At 30.0% G+C, this 17,585-nt stretch overlaps 3 protein-coding genes across 3 annotated transcripts; all 3 read right to left on the bottom strand.

Moving 5' to 3' along the window:
* Positions 1-256: 256 nt before the first annotated feature.
* On the bottom strand, positions 257-2,474 carry LOC119685732 (alcohol dehydrogenase class-3-like). Its single transcript, XM_038100098.1, has 4 exons — positions 2,321-2,474; positions 1,058-1,537; positions 916-1,002; positions 257-836 (listed from the first exon to the last, which is right to left on the bottom strand). Exons 1-4 carry the CDS (start codon positions 2,399-2,401, stop codon positions 273-275), a joined length of 1,212 nt encoding a protein of 403 aa, XP_037956026.1. The 5' UTR covers positions 2,402-2,474; the 3' UTR covers positions 257-272.
* Positions 2,475-6,975: 4,501 nt separating this feature from the next.
* Positions 6,976-9,669, bottom strand: LOC119680844 (alcohol dehydrogenase class-3-like). The gene is made up of 4 exons (XM_038093844.1): positions 9,495-9,669; positions 8,544-9,023; positions 7,737-7,823; positions 6,976-7,662 (listed from the first exon to the last, which is right to left on the bottom strand). The coding sequence occupies exons 1-4, from the start codon at positions 9,510-9,512 to the stop codon at positions 7,102-7,104; spliced, it is 1,146 nt and encodes a 381-aa protein (XP_037949772.1). The 5' UTR covers positions 9,513-9,669; the 3' UTR covers positions 6,976-7,101.
* A 4,706-nt stretch (positions 9,670-14,375) lies between these two features.
* On the bottom strand, positions 14,376-16,027 carry LOC119680637 (alcohol dehydrogenase class-3-like). The gene is made up of 4 exons (XM_038093560.1): positions 15,831-16,027; positions 15,264-15,728; positions 15,114-15,200; positions 14,376-15,048 (listed from the first exon to the last, which is right to left on the bottom strand). Exons 1-4 carry the CDS (start codon positions 15,849-15,851, stop codon positions 14,482-14,484), a joined length of 1,140 nt encoding a protein of 379 aa, XP_037949488.1. The 5' UTR covers positions 15,852-16,027; the 3' UTR covers positions 14,376-14,481.
* Between the last annotated feature and the right edge of the window lie 1,558 nt (positions 16,028-17,585).

The following is a 17,585-nucleotide window of genomic DNA, read 5'->3' as shown; positions in this document are numbered from 1 at the left end:
TTCAAATATCAATAGTTGAATAAAATATACTATATTATTGAGGTTCATATATGTTTCCAAAATATTGTATGTACTCATTTTTTTATAAACATACGACTGAAACCTAAAATTGTCATAGACAATTTAAAACGATATAATGTATGCGGCATGCGAAGAAAAGAACTTAAGTTATTTATTTTACATATTTTATAGTTTTATATAATGAAATACATGTATAAAAACGAAATTATATTATTTTTACTATTATTATATACAGAAAGAAAAATTTGAAATTATGTTTTGAATTTTACTACAGTGCGCAGACCTTTACCTCCAAACATATTTTCAAAAGCTTGGTTAACATTTTCTAAAGTTACGGTATGAGTAATTAATTCATCCAACTTAATATTACCACTCATATAATCATTTACAAGTGCAGGAATTTCAGTAACATTAAATCCACCATAAGCAGAACCTATCCATTTGCGTCCAGCTATCAAATTAACGGGTGAAGTGGAAATTTTTTCACCTGTGGGTGCTACACCCATTACTGTGCAAATACCCCAACCAGGGTGTGTTACATCCATAGCATCTTCCATAGATTTTGTTATACCACAACTTTCGAAAGTATAATCAAAACCACCGTTAGATAATTTTAGAAGATAATCTTTTATACATTCATCAGTTTCATTTGGATTGATAAAATGAGTTATTCCAAAAATTTGACCTATTTTGCATTTTTTAGAATTGATATCTATACCACAAACAATAGATGCGCCTGCTCTTTTGCAACCCATTACAACTGATAAACCGACTCCACCTAGTCCCCATACGGCACAAGTGCTTCCAGGCCTAACCTATAAACAAGCGAAAATGTTTAAAAATTTATTTTTCATTATAAAAAAAAAAGATATATATATATATAAAATGGTGTACTTTGGCATCGTTAATTGCTGCTCCATAACCTGTAGAGACCCCACAGCCAAGCAAACATACTTTATCCAAGGGTGCTTTTTTATTAATCTATTAATATATTGTACGTATATCGTTAAAAATCAAAAATTTTATACAAATTTACTTTACAAACGAATATATCATCAGTAACGGTATACTCAGAGAATGTCGAAGTGCCCATAAAGTTATAAACTGGTTTACCTTTGCAGGAAAATGGTGTTTTGCCATTAAGCAATAATCCCTTACCTGGCGCTATACCTCCCGGTACATCATGTATTTTATCACAAATGTTCGTTTTTCTGCTTTGACAAAACTTACATTTAGCACAGTAGGGTACAAATACTGGTATTACATGATCACCAGCTTTAAATTGTTTAACATTCTTGCCAACACTTTCTACAATACCAGAACCCTCGTGACCAAGAACAACTGGAAAAACTGCGTCTGCATCTTCTCCACGCCATGTCACTGCATCGGTGTGACAAATTCCTGTTGCAACCATTTTAATGCGCACCTGATTTTCATCAGGTGGGGCTACTGTTACTTCTTCAATTTTTAAGGGTTTATTTGGTTCCCAACAGATTGCTGCTTTACATTTTATTTCCTAGTCAGAAAAGAATGATAAAAAATATTTAAATTGTTTCCTCTTTAATTACCCAAAACTGGATTTATTAAGAATTTCTTAATAAAATGTTTCCAAATTGCTTATACTCGTATATTTATTTAATATTTAATTTAATAGAAAGAATAAATATGTAAGTTATGCTATTCAAGAATGTAAGAAATTAAAAAACTTTAGTCGTACTATCTGCTGGTTAGGTTATAAGTACGAACAAATTAATTGGGATCCACTTAATCCAGCTCGCCCGTTGCCATTCACCGAGCCCTTAACAAATCTTAATAATTGGCTGGAAAATACATCTTGTTTATTGATGGGAATCCGGACCGCCAACAAAGTAGATTTAGCACCTAAAACCTTCCCATAATATAACTTATCTTAACTGTTCTGAAAGCGAGTATAAGACAACTTAACTATTTAGAATTTGAGAGAAAGTAGATCTGATATGTCAGTAGAACTACAAATGTACTATATATATATTTCATTATTAAAGGGCTATTAAATGAGAGAGAAGAGAATCCTAAAAATAGTTAATAGTTATAGCGGCATATACAGCTGATATATATATGGTCCTATGCATCCTATTTTATTAACTTTTGCACTTTGTAGTTACAAACAATATCTCTATATTTGAAAATCATAATAAGGTAACAAAATAGAAAAATATATTTTTAAATAATACATTCTATTAAGAAATTTGTAGGTAACTATTTTTTTGTTTTAATACTGTGAAAATATACTAGTACTGGTAAATATTTGATATATTACCTTTAGACTTCGAGTTTGATTAACAACGATCTGAACATTATTCCTAACCAACTGAGTTCTGGTCAGTTTGGCAAGAAACATGTTTGATCTAACTATTAGTGCAATGGGCCTCCAGAATTTTTGAATTTTGATAAAAAAATCCTGAAAAAAACTTAAATCCTTAATCTATTACTATTTTTGTTTTGTAATAAAAAAAACATTTATAAATTTACCATATTAAAAAATACTATGTAATGTTAAGTTTACTAAGTTAAATAGTCAAAATATTTATGTTACAAAATACATTAACTACAGGCACGTGGTTGGTGGAGATCTTTAAATGAACCAAGAGCTATTCCTAGACGAAAGTAAATGCAAAATAAATATTTTTTCTTTAATCATAATTTTTTGATGTCATATTTTATTTACAACCTATTTATTTGTATAAAAATAAAAAATAAATGAAATGTTTAAATCTTCAAACATCTTTAGTTCATCCATCAGAGCCATAGTTAAAATATTTAAAACTATAATATCCAAATACAACCTTTATATAAGGAACATCTTGATCTATATAGAAGCAATTGTTAGTCACAAATTGGGACGTCTGAGCAATTAATTAAAGCGTTTTATATTTAAATTGTTGCCGTATTTTTACATTTATATCTACACCTACTAGTTGTGCCCCATAATGATATTACATAGGTTCCGATTGGCTTTATATTTGCTTTATATAAGAATGATTTGCCGAGAATTCAACATTGCTTCTGATTAGGGTGCCATTTTCAATAAGATTAGTTGCCTCAACTTGATTAATAAATGAACGCTTTTGATTTCTAACAACAATGAGATAGTCTGAAATAAGTTTTAAAAATAGAATTTTTGACACTCGCAATAAATGTTGGGATAAATATTCGTCGACTTCTTTAAAAAAGGACTTCATTTAAGTTAAAACAATTAAACTTCGATAATAGTTCGGATATGGTCAATTCTGCATGGCTAGCGAATCCGAATCACTTCAACATAACATGTTCATTTCATGATTTTATGATAATTTTTCATGATGTTGAAAATATGTTGAAAATTTTAAAATTTTTGTTTAAAGTAAATTCAGGATCTGGAGAAAATAGAAAAGCCGCTACTTATTTGAATCTAAAAATTATTCAGATAATTTTTGATATAGTTACTAAACAAGTTGTTAACGAAAAATAATTTAGTCCTGTTGGTGATGAGCTCCATGTGCCTCCGGCATTCGTCAGTTTTTGTTACATATATAAGTTAGTAAACCTATCAGTCTAATCTTATTATTTTTAGGAACCTTGGAGCGACTCTTAGAACCTCGCATACAATGTAACATAAAATTTATGAAAATCTCGCAAGCAGAAAATGCATAAGCCAAATGCATTTCATAATCTAATCTACTAATGAACACTCTTCTGGGTTTATTCAAGATTGAAAAAGCCTATCAAAATATAGAGTTATCCCTTATCAGTTTCATTGACATTGGGTTTTCAACAATTTAGAAGAAATTCTATCTAACATGTATTTATCAACCAAATGAATAATAATAAATAACAATAAGATTATTGATATGTGTGTTTTGATAGGGTTTATTATATAAACCAGAGTTGACTGTTTTGAAAACAAACATAACAACAGCTCTTATAAGATTCCACGTGTTGTCGATCATTCTAACTTCCCATTAAAGCAGTCAATACAAAAAACATTGAGGAACTGCTTGCTTTGTATATCAAAATTCTTCAGTAGTCTCTTTTGCTGCCTTATCCGATTTGTGGTTATCAACTATTCTATGCACAGAAACAATAAAAAGATACAGGTTGAACAAGTGTTAACACCTAAGCATTGTCTTAGGTGTTAACTGAAATGAAGGACAAAATAGGTCAGTTTTCACTGGTACAGTCTGTACTGGTATAGCACAGAGTGTCAAAATTGTTCGGAGTATGTGTCAATATTTTTAAATTAAACCCATTTTAACTAAGGAATACATTATTTCAGTAATTGTCAATTCTTCTCTTAAAAGTTTTTGTTGCGACAGACATTTGGGTCTTTGAACCGAAAATTGCATTGATCTGGTTTCTTTGCCGACACAAATAAAATTAGTTTTTTTGTTATGATTAAAATTCAAAAAAAAACATTTAAAATGGCAAAGTTTTAAAAACCTTAAAAAAAAAAATAACTAAAATTTCTAAATTTTTTTGTCATAACCGAAATAATTCCAAATAAAAAATTCAAAAAGACTAAAAATTTCAGTATAATATTTTGGATAGTTCAATCATGAAATAATTACAAATAAAAAATTCAAAAAGACTAAACAATTTCAGTGTAATATCTTGAATAGTTCAGTTATGAAATAATTACAAATGAAAGAAATGTTTTTTAAATTTAATTGACAGTGATCAAAACAAAATAAATAATAATATTAAAAAAGCAGACAATTTCAGTGTAATAACTCCTCAACTGATACGCCACTTTATCGTCTTGTTTATGACTCATCAAAACAAGAAAATAGAATTCATTCCTAAATTTAAACAAATAAAAATAATGCCTCTACGAACAGAATAGTATTGAAATTTAACAACTAAAAATAAAAAATATAATTAATTAATTAATTCAATTATTCTACAGCTGGTTTATGATTTCTTTCTAATATAAACACAGCAAGTAAAATTGTTAATAAAAACTTTTATAGCAAAAGTAACAAAACTCCAGAAATATATGCGAACATAAAAAGTCAAGTACGGCTTTGGATCAGTTGGTTAAGGTGGGCTGATTCTGAGCTTCACATTTGGCAGGACCCGAGTTCGATTCCTGGTACTTGCAGTCTCAAAAATAATTATTTACGAATAATTAAATACAAGAAATATTTCCAAGATGATGGATATTTGGCAATGATCGAAACAGCTGTATGGTCAGCCAAAAATTCAACTAATTAAAACAATATAAAAGATAAATATTTTTTGTTGTTGTACTTCACTACTGTTCGAAGAAACCTCTACAAATAAATTTAATAAATTTTAATTTGATCCGAGCATTTCAGTATTATAACTCTGTTAGTTCATGCAAATTTAAATAAACCATCACTTTATCGCCTTGACGGTGACTTGTGTAACCCCGCATATTATTTTTAAATTAGTGGCGTGTTCACTTTATAATCTATTTTTCTTTCAGAACTTATTTTGAAATTAGTTTCTATATAATAGCATATTATTATTTAGCACTTTTGCTTTATGTCAACATTTAATCTAATATATTATTTCACACTTGAATTTTATGCTCTATCTTCTGAGAAGCTCATAGCTTAAATAACTTTTGAATATAAAATAATTTTTAATTTCTAAGTAAACAAATATAAATAAAACGAATTTAATGACTATGCGCAAAATTATATTCGTAAATCTATATAAATTTTTGCTCACAGTTCCAACTATACAAATATATTTATACAACTAAAACTAAAACAACTTTGTTTACATTTTAATCTGAGGTTTATATCTGACATATACAGAATATTTAAATTGCTTCTTTCGTAGTTGTTTTTATTACTTTGAATGTTATATTGTTAATTTGAGTGTAGTTAAGAACCTTTAAATATTTTTTGGCTTAAATTTTTTTATCGCCATAAAGATTCGTTTATTTTAGGAGAAGAAGTCTGACATTTAATTAGGTCTAGTACTATTTAAAAAGTAGTAGTACTACTTTTGGTCAGTGTTGGTTGGAAACAAATCCTGTTCAACATTTGGAATATCCATATTTATGACAATTTTAAACAAAAAAAAAAAAAACATTTTATATGTTTCTGTCATTAGGTTAAATATAAGAGAGACAGATTTGCGACATATTTTATTTAGATTTTTTATTAATTTGTTGCATTTCTCCAGGATTCTTGAAATTAACAGTACCAGAACACAACGTGTATTCAACTTAATATATTATCATTTATGTTTTGTTTTTAAAGAGATATAATGAATTGTGTCATGATTGAGTATTGTTGAGAACAGCTGTATAAATTATACATATATGTATATGTATATAAGTTTCACCAACTTCTGGAAAAGTTTTAATTACACACTGATGAACTATGCATGCTGGAAGTAAGGCAGAGTTTTAGTAATACCTTCGTCATTATAAATAATTATAAAAACTAAAAAATTTCCTCATTTTCGGCACTATTATAAAAGCAAGATGAGGTGACGCTTCGTAACGCAGAGCAAAAATCAATGCACCTCTCCATCCAACCGCTAGTCCGTTACAGACTATTTGATTTTGTGTTATTTTTAGAATATATTAGTGTTCTAAACACTTACTGTACTAATCTGAATCTATGTACATATATATGAACATGTATATTTTACATGTACGTAAATATTTACACAAAAAGAATATTATATATATTATTTATACACATTACTTTAATTATCATAATAATTTGTTTGCATATGGATTATTTATCCAAACATTGTTAAGCACAATGGGGGCGTACTGCTCCAAATACATTGTAACATGTAAAGCAGTTGGTATAAATAATCTTATTCTCACATAATAAAATAAACAATATTAAATTAATTTTTGTATAAATGGGCTATTATTGTCTTATCGGCATGTATATGTTATTTATCTAATTATCTAAAAAGTACGCAGTAGCGAAAACGCACATGTTATGTTAAAAATAAATAGTTTTTTTATTGCAATCATTTTTTATCAGTAAACATTATTTAATCGTACTTTAAAGTACGATTTATAAATATGACATTTTGAAAAATATGACAAATAAGTACATCAATCTATTGAAATTTAACTACAGTACGTAAACCTTTACCCCCTAACATAAAATCAAAAGCATCATTAATTTTCTCAAGCGTAACATTGTGTGTAATGAATTCATCTAACATAATCTTTCCATTCATATACTCCTCTACAAGATGTGGCACGTCTATTACATTGAAACCTCCATAAGCCGAACCTTTCCATGTGCGACCAATCACTAAATTTACAGGTATTGTGCTAATTTCTTGCCCCGTAGGTGCAACACCAATGACGACCGCAACACCCCAACCACTATGTGTAGATTCAAAAGCAGCACGCATTGTATTAACGTTGCCAACACTTTCAAAGGTGTAATCAAAACCGCCACCAGTTAATTCAATGAGGTATTTCGAAATGGATCCCTCAACGTCTTTGGGATTCACAAAATCAGTAACACCAAATTTTTTGCCTAATTCAAATTTCGCAGGATTAATGTCGATCCCATAGATTTTTGAAGCACCAGCTCGTTTGCAGCCCATAACGACAGCTAAACCAACACCGCCAAGTCCCCAAACAGCACAAGTACTACCTGGTCTTACCTAAAGTTATATATAATTATACGAGAACAGGATATTACTGAGTAAATATTTTGTTATTATTATTGAACACTTACTTGTGCAGTGTTAATTGCTGCTCCATAACCTGTTGATATGCCACAACCTAATAAGCAAACTATGTCTAACGGAGCTTTTCCATTAATCTGCATTAAAAATATATACACATGTGATATTACAAATATCAATACGCATAAAATTATTTTGTTAATTCTTTTGTCCAATGTGTCTCGTCTTATAACGAAAAAATCTATTTATAAGTTAGAATGGTTCGAACAGTAATGAAGCAACAACAACAAAAATTTTAATTAATTTGTTGAAATTTGACTGACCATACAACTCTGTTTCGAGTATTGCCAAGTACTCATCATCAGGGATCTTACGAAATATTCGTGTTTTTATCAATGTCAATTCGTTGAACTTGTGTTTTTAAAAAAGCTGTAGTTTATAAGCTCATTTTAATTTAAGAAGCATGACAATTTCATTGCTTGGTGTCACTTACGAATAAAATGACAAAAAACTTGGAACTTGAGCATTGAAAGTTTGTACAGCCTTGGTAACTTGTGGAAAAACACGATTAGTCTTCGTTTCTAATTTGACAGGCACAAGTTTTAGGTCTGGAACTTGCAGTCCAATAAATTGTATACGTACTAAAAACTTATTCAATAAAAATTCGAATATTTCTTAAAATCAATAATAATGAGTACTTCGGAATACTCGAAACAGCGTTGTATGGTTAGCCAAATTTCAACAAATTAATTAAAATGTTTGTAGTCGTTTCTTTATTACTGTTTGCACCCTTGTAATTTGTAAAATTATTATTTTTTCAAATAATAATTTCTTTAAATAAATTCATATATACTTACCTTACATAAAAATATATCATCAACAACTGTATACTCAGAAAATGTAGAAGTGCCCATATAATGATGTATTGGCTTACCTTTGCAAGTGAAAGGCGTTTCACCGTTTAGCAAAGTACCCTTACCTAAAGCAATGGCTCCCGGTACATCATGAATCTTATCACAAATGTTTGTTTTGTTACTTTTACAAAATTTGCATTCATTACATTTTGGAACAAATACTGGAATGACATGATCTCCTGGTTGAAAGCCAATTACACCTTCACCAACACTTTCAACGATGCCGGCACCTTCATGACCAAGTATGACTGGAAAAAGTGCATTTGAGTCATGGCCGCCCCATGTGACGGCATCGGAATGACATACTCCAGTAGCAACCATTTTTATGCGTACTTGACGTTTCTGCGGTGGTGCCACTTGAACTTCTTCAATAGAAAAGGGCTTTTTAGCTTCCCAAGCAATAGCTGCCTTGCAAGATATGACCTTCAAAAAAATAAGCCTTCATTGTTTTAAAATAAAACTAAATAATTATATATAATTATACCACATATGTAAATACTACATGTACAGGAATATTTTAAAAACAATTTTTAAGAGATTTAATTAATGTCTAATGCTTTTTAAAATCACATAGAAATTAAAATTATATTTCTAGATGATTTAATCAATCATCAAGAATTTAATCAATAGTTTCTAATTTTTAGTACTGAAGCTGGCATATTCATATATTAGTGTTTTTGGGTATAAACCTAATATAAAGTAATCACACTCCACATATAATAATGTATAATACCAAACAACTAATATTTAAAAAATAATGATAATAAATTTTTTAGTGCTCTATTAATCTTTTCTATTCTATTAATCACATCATTTTGTATAAATTAAATAATTTTGCAATTAAAAAAAAATTCTATTTGTTTTATTTTTTTTATTTTGTATGATTTTTCTCACTTTTCCAGCAGTAGACATTTCAAGATGTGCGATGTAAAATATAAATTACTCAAAATAAAATTTTAATTAAATTGCACTTGTAAGTAAAACTACTTCAAACTTTCAAAACTTTCCCGCTTAACGCTTAGAATCCGTACTGTGCACGACAAAAGCTTCGCACAAATTGGAAGCAAAAGTTCTGTTGCAGATCATTATATCGCGTCATTTTTGCGCAATTAGGAAAAAAATAATTATTATAAAAAAAAAATATAGAAGAAGCGTTTATAAAAGTAAAAAAGTTGAGTTATTTAGCAAATACTTAATAAGAAAGTAAATAGAATAGAAAAATAGAAAAGCTGTTAATTCGATTAATACGCTATTATCAGTAATGGACACTGGGTATGTCCATTTTAAAGAAAATATTTTGTTATGACTGCATTTGTATGCTTTTTATAAAAAACTTTATGAGCATTTCAATTAAAATCATGTGATTCTTAAAAAATACAAATTAAAATACATAAAATTAATACATACAAATTAAAATACATAAAAATATTATTATACAAAATTATATTGCATTTATATTAAAAAATACTATAAATACGGTGTTTACGGTTTCCTGAAAACGTCCTATTAATTCTTGAAAGAATTCGTTAACCCAAGAAACAAAAACAGTGACGTAGCCAAAATTGTGTGAAGGGGATTCATTAAAAAATATTTTTTTCATAATGGCTTTGCAGTGTATTATATAGATTATATTAGTTAATATATCGCCACTATATAGGATAGAGTCCATTTTTAATATTCACGTATCCCTGTTAATAAGTTATCTAAAAGAATCGTTGAGTCCAAAATCTGCAAATATATCAAAAAAGGATTATCCGAATACAAAAACGCGTAAATTAATTTATAATTATTCATACAATCTACAAACATTGTGATGTTTTTGGAGTGTATTGTATAGATTATAATAGTTAATATGTCGCCACTATATGAGATAGACTCCATTTTTAATATTAACCTATCCCTGTTAATAAGTTATTTAACAGAATCGTTGAGTCCAAAAGCTGCAAATATATCAAAAATGGATTATCCGAATCCAAAAACGCATAAATTTATTTATTATTATTCATACAATCTACCAAAATTGTGATTTTTTTTGAAATATGGATAACGTATCTAGTTTTAAAGTTCGATTAGAGAACAACTGTTTGCAACAGATCGAAAATTAATTATATATTAATTTGTATATTAAAAGCAGAAATATATCCTTGGCATTCTGTATCAGAACAAAGCGAGTGCAATGAGTCGTACGATATAGATATAAACAGATCTACAATGTTAATGTAGTAAAGGTTCCCAATACTATTACAAAATAAGACTAGTGCTATTGAAGTCTCTAAAAAAACACCAAAATAAATTCCTAAATCTAGATACTTACTTATTTATTACAGTATTACTTATTACAGTATTGTCATTCATAATATGTACGTTCAGTAGAGGAAATAAAATAAATTATACTAGAAATACATATATATGTGAGTAAAAATTACTCTTAGAAGAAGGATGGAATAAGCAGTTAGACATTAAGAATGCAGAATAAGGACAGAATTTTCCCTATATTGATATTTTAAAATTTTTATACTACATTTGTACTACTTTTTAAGGTGGGCGCCTTTTTTGAAGAAAGAAAGATACCTCTTTTTTGAACAAGCTTCGAATTTACACTTTCCCATAAAGATATTTGTTATATATAGTACATATATTTTATTTATATATGTACAACTTCTTTCGCCTTCTTTGCAATTTCTTTTTCTGAAACTATCGCTTTTATGTTACCGTTGTTTTTTTGAAGAACGCAGCTTGCTTTTTTCTCATTCTCATTGACGGCTTAGATGAACAAAGTTTCTATTATATGAATCTACAATTTTTTTCTCGCGCACAGATTACACATTTTCCAAACTCCCATTCATAATTGAAACTTCCTCTTCCCGGTACATCTAGAAGTGTTGAATGACGTTTTGAAGAACGCAGCTTGCTTTTTTCTCATTCTCATTGATGGCTTAGATGAACAAAGTTTCTATTATATGAATCTACAATTTTTTTCTCGCGCACAGATTACACATTTTCCAAACTCCCATTCATAATTGAAACTTCCTCTTCCCGGTACATCTAGAAGTGTTGAATGACTTTGTTACAGACGGGGAAAATTATATTTATATAATATTTTTATTTACGTATTGTGGAGAAGTGCAAAATATCAATTTATGCAAGTTACTAAAAAGAATAAAAAGGCGGTATTCTGCTAAACCCCGAAAGAACGGCGATAGTTTTAATATTACCAATTTCTATTTGATTGATCGGATTGCTAAATCACTGGTTAAGCCTGTATGTTTTGTCAAAAACTTTCTTCATATAAGATTTCGTTTTTACATATGAAGCGTTTCAACTCGCTTTATCTGAAAAAGCTGAAAGCTTAATATCATAATCCTAGAATCAAATTTGTCTTTGCGTTAAATCTAACAAATCGTAAATAGAATAGAATGCTCCAGATTCTTATTATAACTTTGAAGAAAAAATATATATTATTTATATAAATATTGCTTCTTAAAATAACTTTGAAGAAAAAATATATTAATGAACTATTTATTATTATCTAAAGTTTGAAAAATTGCTGTAGGTGCATGCAAAGACATCAATAACGGCTAAAGCAACAATTTATAAAAAAAGAACAAGCTAATATGTTTGCATAACACTTAAATTAAGTCTTTCAAGCCAATTATAACCCTATAGGACACGATTTCCTCCATATATGTTTTTGTACTCGAAATATTTAGGATCACAACTCTATCATTTATATTATTAAGTTGTACTTATTTAGTTGTAAATATGAACTTAATTGTAAAAAGGCAACAGGGATTGTTTAATTATATTAAAAATGCTTAGAACTTACAAATTCACAAATAAAAAAAGTTACTATGGCGTATTTTTTCCAATTTTTTTCGGCAAATAAACATTTTATTTTTCTACATAATCACCTCGTCCACAGTAACAAAACAGCGCAAAAATTTGCTCGGATTACAGCTGAACATCGCTGAACACTCTTTTGAAGTGGTCACACGATTGCGCTTTTGGTCGAGTGTGAGCAATCGCGGCACCCCTCTCGCGGAAAGTTTTTTCATGTCCAAATATTGGTGTAAAATCATCCAATATCATTTCATGGATTTTAGCGACGATTTCTGGCGTGATCACTTCTTTTGGGCGACCTGAGCGTTCGGCGTACTAGTGCTAGTACGACCACAACGGAACTCTGTAAACCACTTCTTAATCATTGAAATTGATGGTGCCGAGTCTCCGCAGTATTCATCAAGTCTTTCCTTAGTTTCAGTGATGGATTTTTTACGTAAAAAGTAATGCCTAATCAGCACACGAAATTCACTTGTTTTCATTTTCGTAAAAATTCACGAGGTTGTCTGCTTTGAACGGCTATCAAACACCAACTGAACGAAATTAGGGTGTTTCGGGAAACCGCTTGAAACAGCTAAATAATCTGGGCATATCATGTAAGCTGTTACTAAGTTATTCCTGTGCCGAACTTTTAAATAAAAGATGGGAAAACTTAACGATATTCAGGTATCTGTATGCAATTTTGCAACGCTCCAATAGATGAATATCAAACTCTCTCATTGAGATGCCCGTAGAGATATCAGTCTTGTAAAAGGTTTACTTACAGGTCTTTGTATTTTAGGTAACCATGCTGAGACTAAATCTCCCTTTCAACCATAACTGTCTCAGTTTTGGTGAGGACGGTGAAAGTGCCTCCCATATGCTCTGTTTCTTTCCGGCAGATGCGCGGCTTCGTCTTTACACTTTAGGGGCTTTCTTTTTTGATGATCTTGGTGAACTTAATCGCCAGAATAACCTAACAGAACTTACCTAGGTACCTATAAATTAAAAGTCATTTATTGATAAATGTAACAATAATTATTAGGTAATTCAATAAAGTGTATTCTTTTCAAACAAAATATAGTATTGTTTTTATTTATTGTACATAAAACTTATTTAAGCATATATAAAAATAAAATAAGAAGTGATTGAAACAGCATTTAACACATATCATACATATGTATTAAATGTTACATATAACATTTCTAATTAATGTGTTTAAGCAAATATATAATGAACATAGATCCTAACCTAAAACAAGAACTTTGTAACGGTATTTATGGGGCAATATATACATATATATCATTTCGAACAGGTGTACTTTGAGACCTAGAAAATGCAATTCTTAATAACGACCCATCAAAAACATTTGCTTATAAGACCAATAATCTGGTATAAGAAGCACTTGAAATGAGGAGAAGCAAACAATACTAAAGTCACACAATCTTTATTCGACTTGGACTTTAAAGTTGTGATTCCGAAAGTACTACTTACTATTTTTTTGCTGGCGGTAGCTGTAATTCTTTGAGAAAAAAAGGACTTGTTACTAGCATTATTAACTGTTTGCCCCATATCTTAGCACAACTGTCGAATAAATTACATAATATAATATCAACTTAAGACTCACCTTAACATCGCGATAAATCTTCAAACAATACAATTAAAAACTAGTTCTTTAGTATTTAACAAGTTGTGGTCTTATCTTTAATGAAATCAAATCAAAGAATTTATGATAATAATAACAAAAAAAAAAAAAGAAAATTACTTTACTCTTACTTTATTATATATCAAGAAAGTACTGATTATGATGCCTAAGTATGTAATTCAATTCATTTTAATTTTTATATGCTGATATGATAAGGTCCCATGGCATAACATATAATAAATTTCATAAACTTATTTAATATAGAAAATACTTCAACTACAAAAAAGGTGTAATCGTTATATGTATATTTAAGTGTAACAATTTATTTATAAAGATTTAAAATAGTTTTTGTAGTATAAATATATAAACATATCAAAAGTATTTCAAATATAAGTTTTTTTTTCAAAAAAGATCGCATTAAAATTTAATTACACTGCGTATGCTTTTGCCTTCATGCATTAAATCAAAAGCTTCGTTGATTTTATTTAAATCCATAGTATGTGTAATAAATTCATCAACCATTAATTCCTTTTTAATATATTCGTCAACTAGCTTTGGTACGCCAGAAACACTTTTCCAGCCACCAAATGCTGTGCCTTTCCATGTTCGTCCGACAACTAATTGAAATGGTCGTGTGCTTATTTCCTGACCCGATGCGGCTACACCAATAATAACGGATGTGCCCCAACCCTTATGGGTAGCTTCCAGAGCTGCTCGCATTGTGTTAACGTTCCCAATGCATTCGAATGTATAATCAAAACCGCCATCAGTTAATTGTATAAGATAATCCTGTAAAGCGCCTTTATCTTCAACATCCTTTGGGTTGACGAAGTCTGTGAAACCAAACTTTCTGGCTAGTTCAAATTTAGACGGGTTTATATCAATTCCATAAACTTTAGAAGCACCAGCTTTCTTGCAACCCATACCAACTGCTAGGCCAACAGCACCAAGCCCCCAAACGGCACATACACTACCAGGGTCGACCTTATTTTCAATTTGAATTCAATTAAATAAAATTTGTTTCAAACACCTAAAATTTGTTGTTTTACCTTTGCCGTGTTAATAGCGGCACCATATCCAGTTGGAATGCCACACCCTAACAAGCATACTTTATCCAAAGCAGCATTGTCATCAATCTGAAAATTCACAAATATTACACAATAGCACAATGAATGGCAACACTAGTCAGAAGCGCAAACCTTGCAAAGTGAAATATCTGCAACTACGGTATATTCTGAAAATGTTGATGTACCCATAAAATGAAATACTTCTTTACCGTTGCAAGAGAAACGTGTTGTACCATCAGGCATAACTCCTTTACCTTGAGTTAGACGAATCTTTTGGCACAAATTTGTTTTACTGCTCTTACAAAATTTGCATTCATTGCATTGCGGAATGTACAAAGGTATAACGCTATCGCCGGGCTTGAAGCCAGTTACACCTTCTCCTACACTTTCAACAACGCCTGCACCTTCATGACCAAGTATAACGGGAAATACTCCCTCAGAGTCGAGGCCTCCTAAAGTATAAGCGTCTGTGTGGCATACGCCGGTGGCATAAATTTTAATGCGTACTTCATGTGCTTTTGGAGGTGCTACTTGAATTTCTTCAATGACAAGTGGTTTTTTAGGCTCCCATGCAACAGCAGCTTTGCAAGTGATGACCTTTGGGACACATAAGTATAAAACACACTCTCTTTATGCTTTGCACAAATAATTTCCATATAATCTATTTAAATCTATTAACACGTATACATATGAACTTACTTTGCCAATTGTAGCAGACATTTCGACAATGAAATTTGTTAAAAGATAAAAGCTGCAATAAAATAAAAAGACGTCGCCGGCACAAAACAACACCAAATAACTCCGAACTGAGCAAAATTCGATTAACAAATAATTTCGCGTGCATAAAATTTTAAAATAATCCGTAGATCACCGCAAGGTTGCATTCAAAAGCATTGCATTATATTAATTTGGCAAGAACATTATGTTAATATAAAAGTAAGAAGTAATGATTTTGATTTTATATTTTAAATCCGTATATACCATCTTAAGTAAACATACATTTTATTCTCTGGTAACAATTTTTTATATAGAAGGTACATGTTGGTTGAAAAGTTTTGAAAGTGCCATCTATTAACCAGTAGAAGAATCAATATTTATACGCCATTTTGACATTTCATATATCATTTAAACACACTAAGAAGTTTATTTGGATCTAACGTATTTTTTTTTACTAGTCGTTTGAAGCTGGCGTGTCGGTGATTTTGTCACAATGAAAAAATCCGCAATATTTGATTTGCTCGGCAGTGATAAAGTTCTATGTTTTGAAAGTTTTATCAGCAGCATAAATTCATACAAAAATGGTGAATGTGTTATACCAATCTATAAAGCGCAATATCACAGTTTTTGTTTAGGAATTTGTCCTACACACAAAGTAACGCTTCCTGTTTACACTATTTCAAGTGCATTGAAGCTAACTTACTGTTTATGCTGATTCAGCTATGATCACTGTAGTTAAGCTACACACAGTATTCTTTGTTTTCTTTATGAACGATGTTGCGCTTATGGTTCCTCCTATAGGAATCAACTTACATACGACAACCACCACCACAGTTATCTTAAGAATGCAAATCTCTGCATAATTGATTTGGTTAGCTTTTGCTTGATTCTTTAAATTCAGTTCGAGTCAAGCTAACAAACAACTTGGTCTAAGTTCTTAATGTATAACAAACTGATTTTGTGCATTATTTTATAACTATCGAAGAGATCTGGATCCACCATCATGATCCTAAACTGAAACAAGAACGTTTGCTCGCTCTGACTTTTACTTCTTCAAAATTTCGAAGCAATTCCTTTAGGGAAAGCGTTCTCCATCGAAGAATCCTTTGCAACCATGGAACAGTATTTTCCAGAGCTTTCCTAAAGTTATTACAGTGACGGCATAAAATTATTGAAGAATTGTTGGAATAATTGTTTTGATGTTGTGAGAGACTTTTTAAAAGAAAAATACTAGTTTTATTAAAAAATTCGCATTTTTTAATTTTAGCTTTGAAAATTTTTCAACTCTTCTATATATTAGAAAAGTTTCTGATATAAATTTAAAAAAATTGGGTAAGAGAATAAATTTAACCCATATTATTTGTTAGAGGTTGGAATTACAGGTCAATTGGTATAAAAATTTGTATACACATGAATTTAGATAAAATCCTTTTAAAAGATGGGCAATTCCATTAGTCAATTACTACCACTACCATTGTCCACTTCCTCCAATGTGGCATACGGTCTCAATAATTCTTCTAAATCTGACTCTATTTGGTGCTTCTCTATAGATGTCGTTCCATGTATATCTTACTTCAGCTAACTCACTTTCGACCGTTTGTCTCCACGTTTTCGCTAACGACCTAGGTTTTCTGCTACCTTGTAGATTCCATGCCAACGCTTGTCTTGCTATGTAATCTTTCGGTTCTCTAAGCGTATGGCCTATCCACTTTCACTTTGGTTTGGTTCAGCAGGCGT

This window comes from Teleopsis dalmanni, chromosome 2 (genome assembly GCF_002237135.1).
Source record: "Teleopsis dalmanni isolate 2A chromosome 2, ASM223713v2, whole genome shotgun sequence".
In the NCBI taxonomy this organism is placed as follows: Eukaryota; Metazoa; Arthropoda; class Insecta; order Diptera; family Diopsidae; genus Teleopsis; species Teleopsis dalmanni.
Note: the sequence above shows the minus strand (reverse complement) of the source record. Positions and strands in the feature narration are given on the sequence as shown.

Bases quoted from the DNA above. Each gene is read 5' to 3' on its own strand.
- LOC119685732 (XM_038100098.1), bottom strand. From the start codon at position 2,401: ATGTTTCTTGCCAAACTGACCAGAACTCAGTTGGTTAGGAATAATGTT. The intron at 1,003-1,057 runs GTAAATTTGTAT...ATATATTAATAG, and splicing joins ATGATATATTCGTTTGTAAA to ATTAATAAAAAAGCACCCTT. The intron at 837-915 runs GTACACCATTTT...GCTTGTTTATAG, and splicing joins CAGCAATTAACGATGCCAAA to GTTAGGCCTGGAAGCACTTG.
- LOC119680844 (XM_038093844.1), bottom strand. The intron at 7,824-8,543 runs GTAAGTATATAT...TTTTTAATGCAG, and splicing joins ATGATATATTTTTATGTAAG to ATTAATGGAAAAGCTCCGTT. The intron at 7,663-7,736 runs GTAAGTGTTCAA...ATATAACTTTAG, and splicing joins CAGCAATTAACACTGCACAA to GTAAGACCAGGTAGTACTTG.
- LOC119680637 (XM_038093560.1), bottom strand. From the start codon at position 15,851: ATGTCTGCTACAATTGGCAAA. The intron at 15,729-15,830 runs GTAAGTTCATAT...TGTGTCCCAAAG, and splicing joins TGTCTGCTACAATTGGCAAA to GTCATCACTTGCAAAGCTGC. The intron at 15,201-15,263 runs GTTTGCGCTTCT...GTGAATTTTCAG, and splicing joins CAGATATTTCACTTTGCAAG to ATTGATGACAATGCTGCTTT.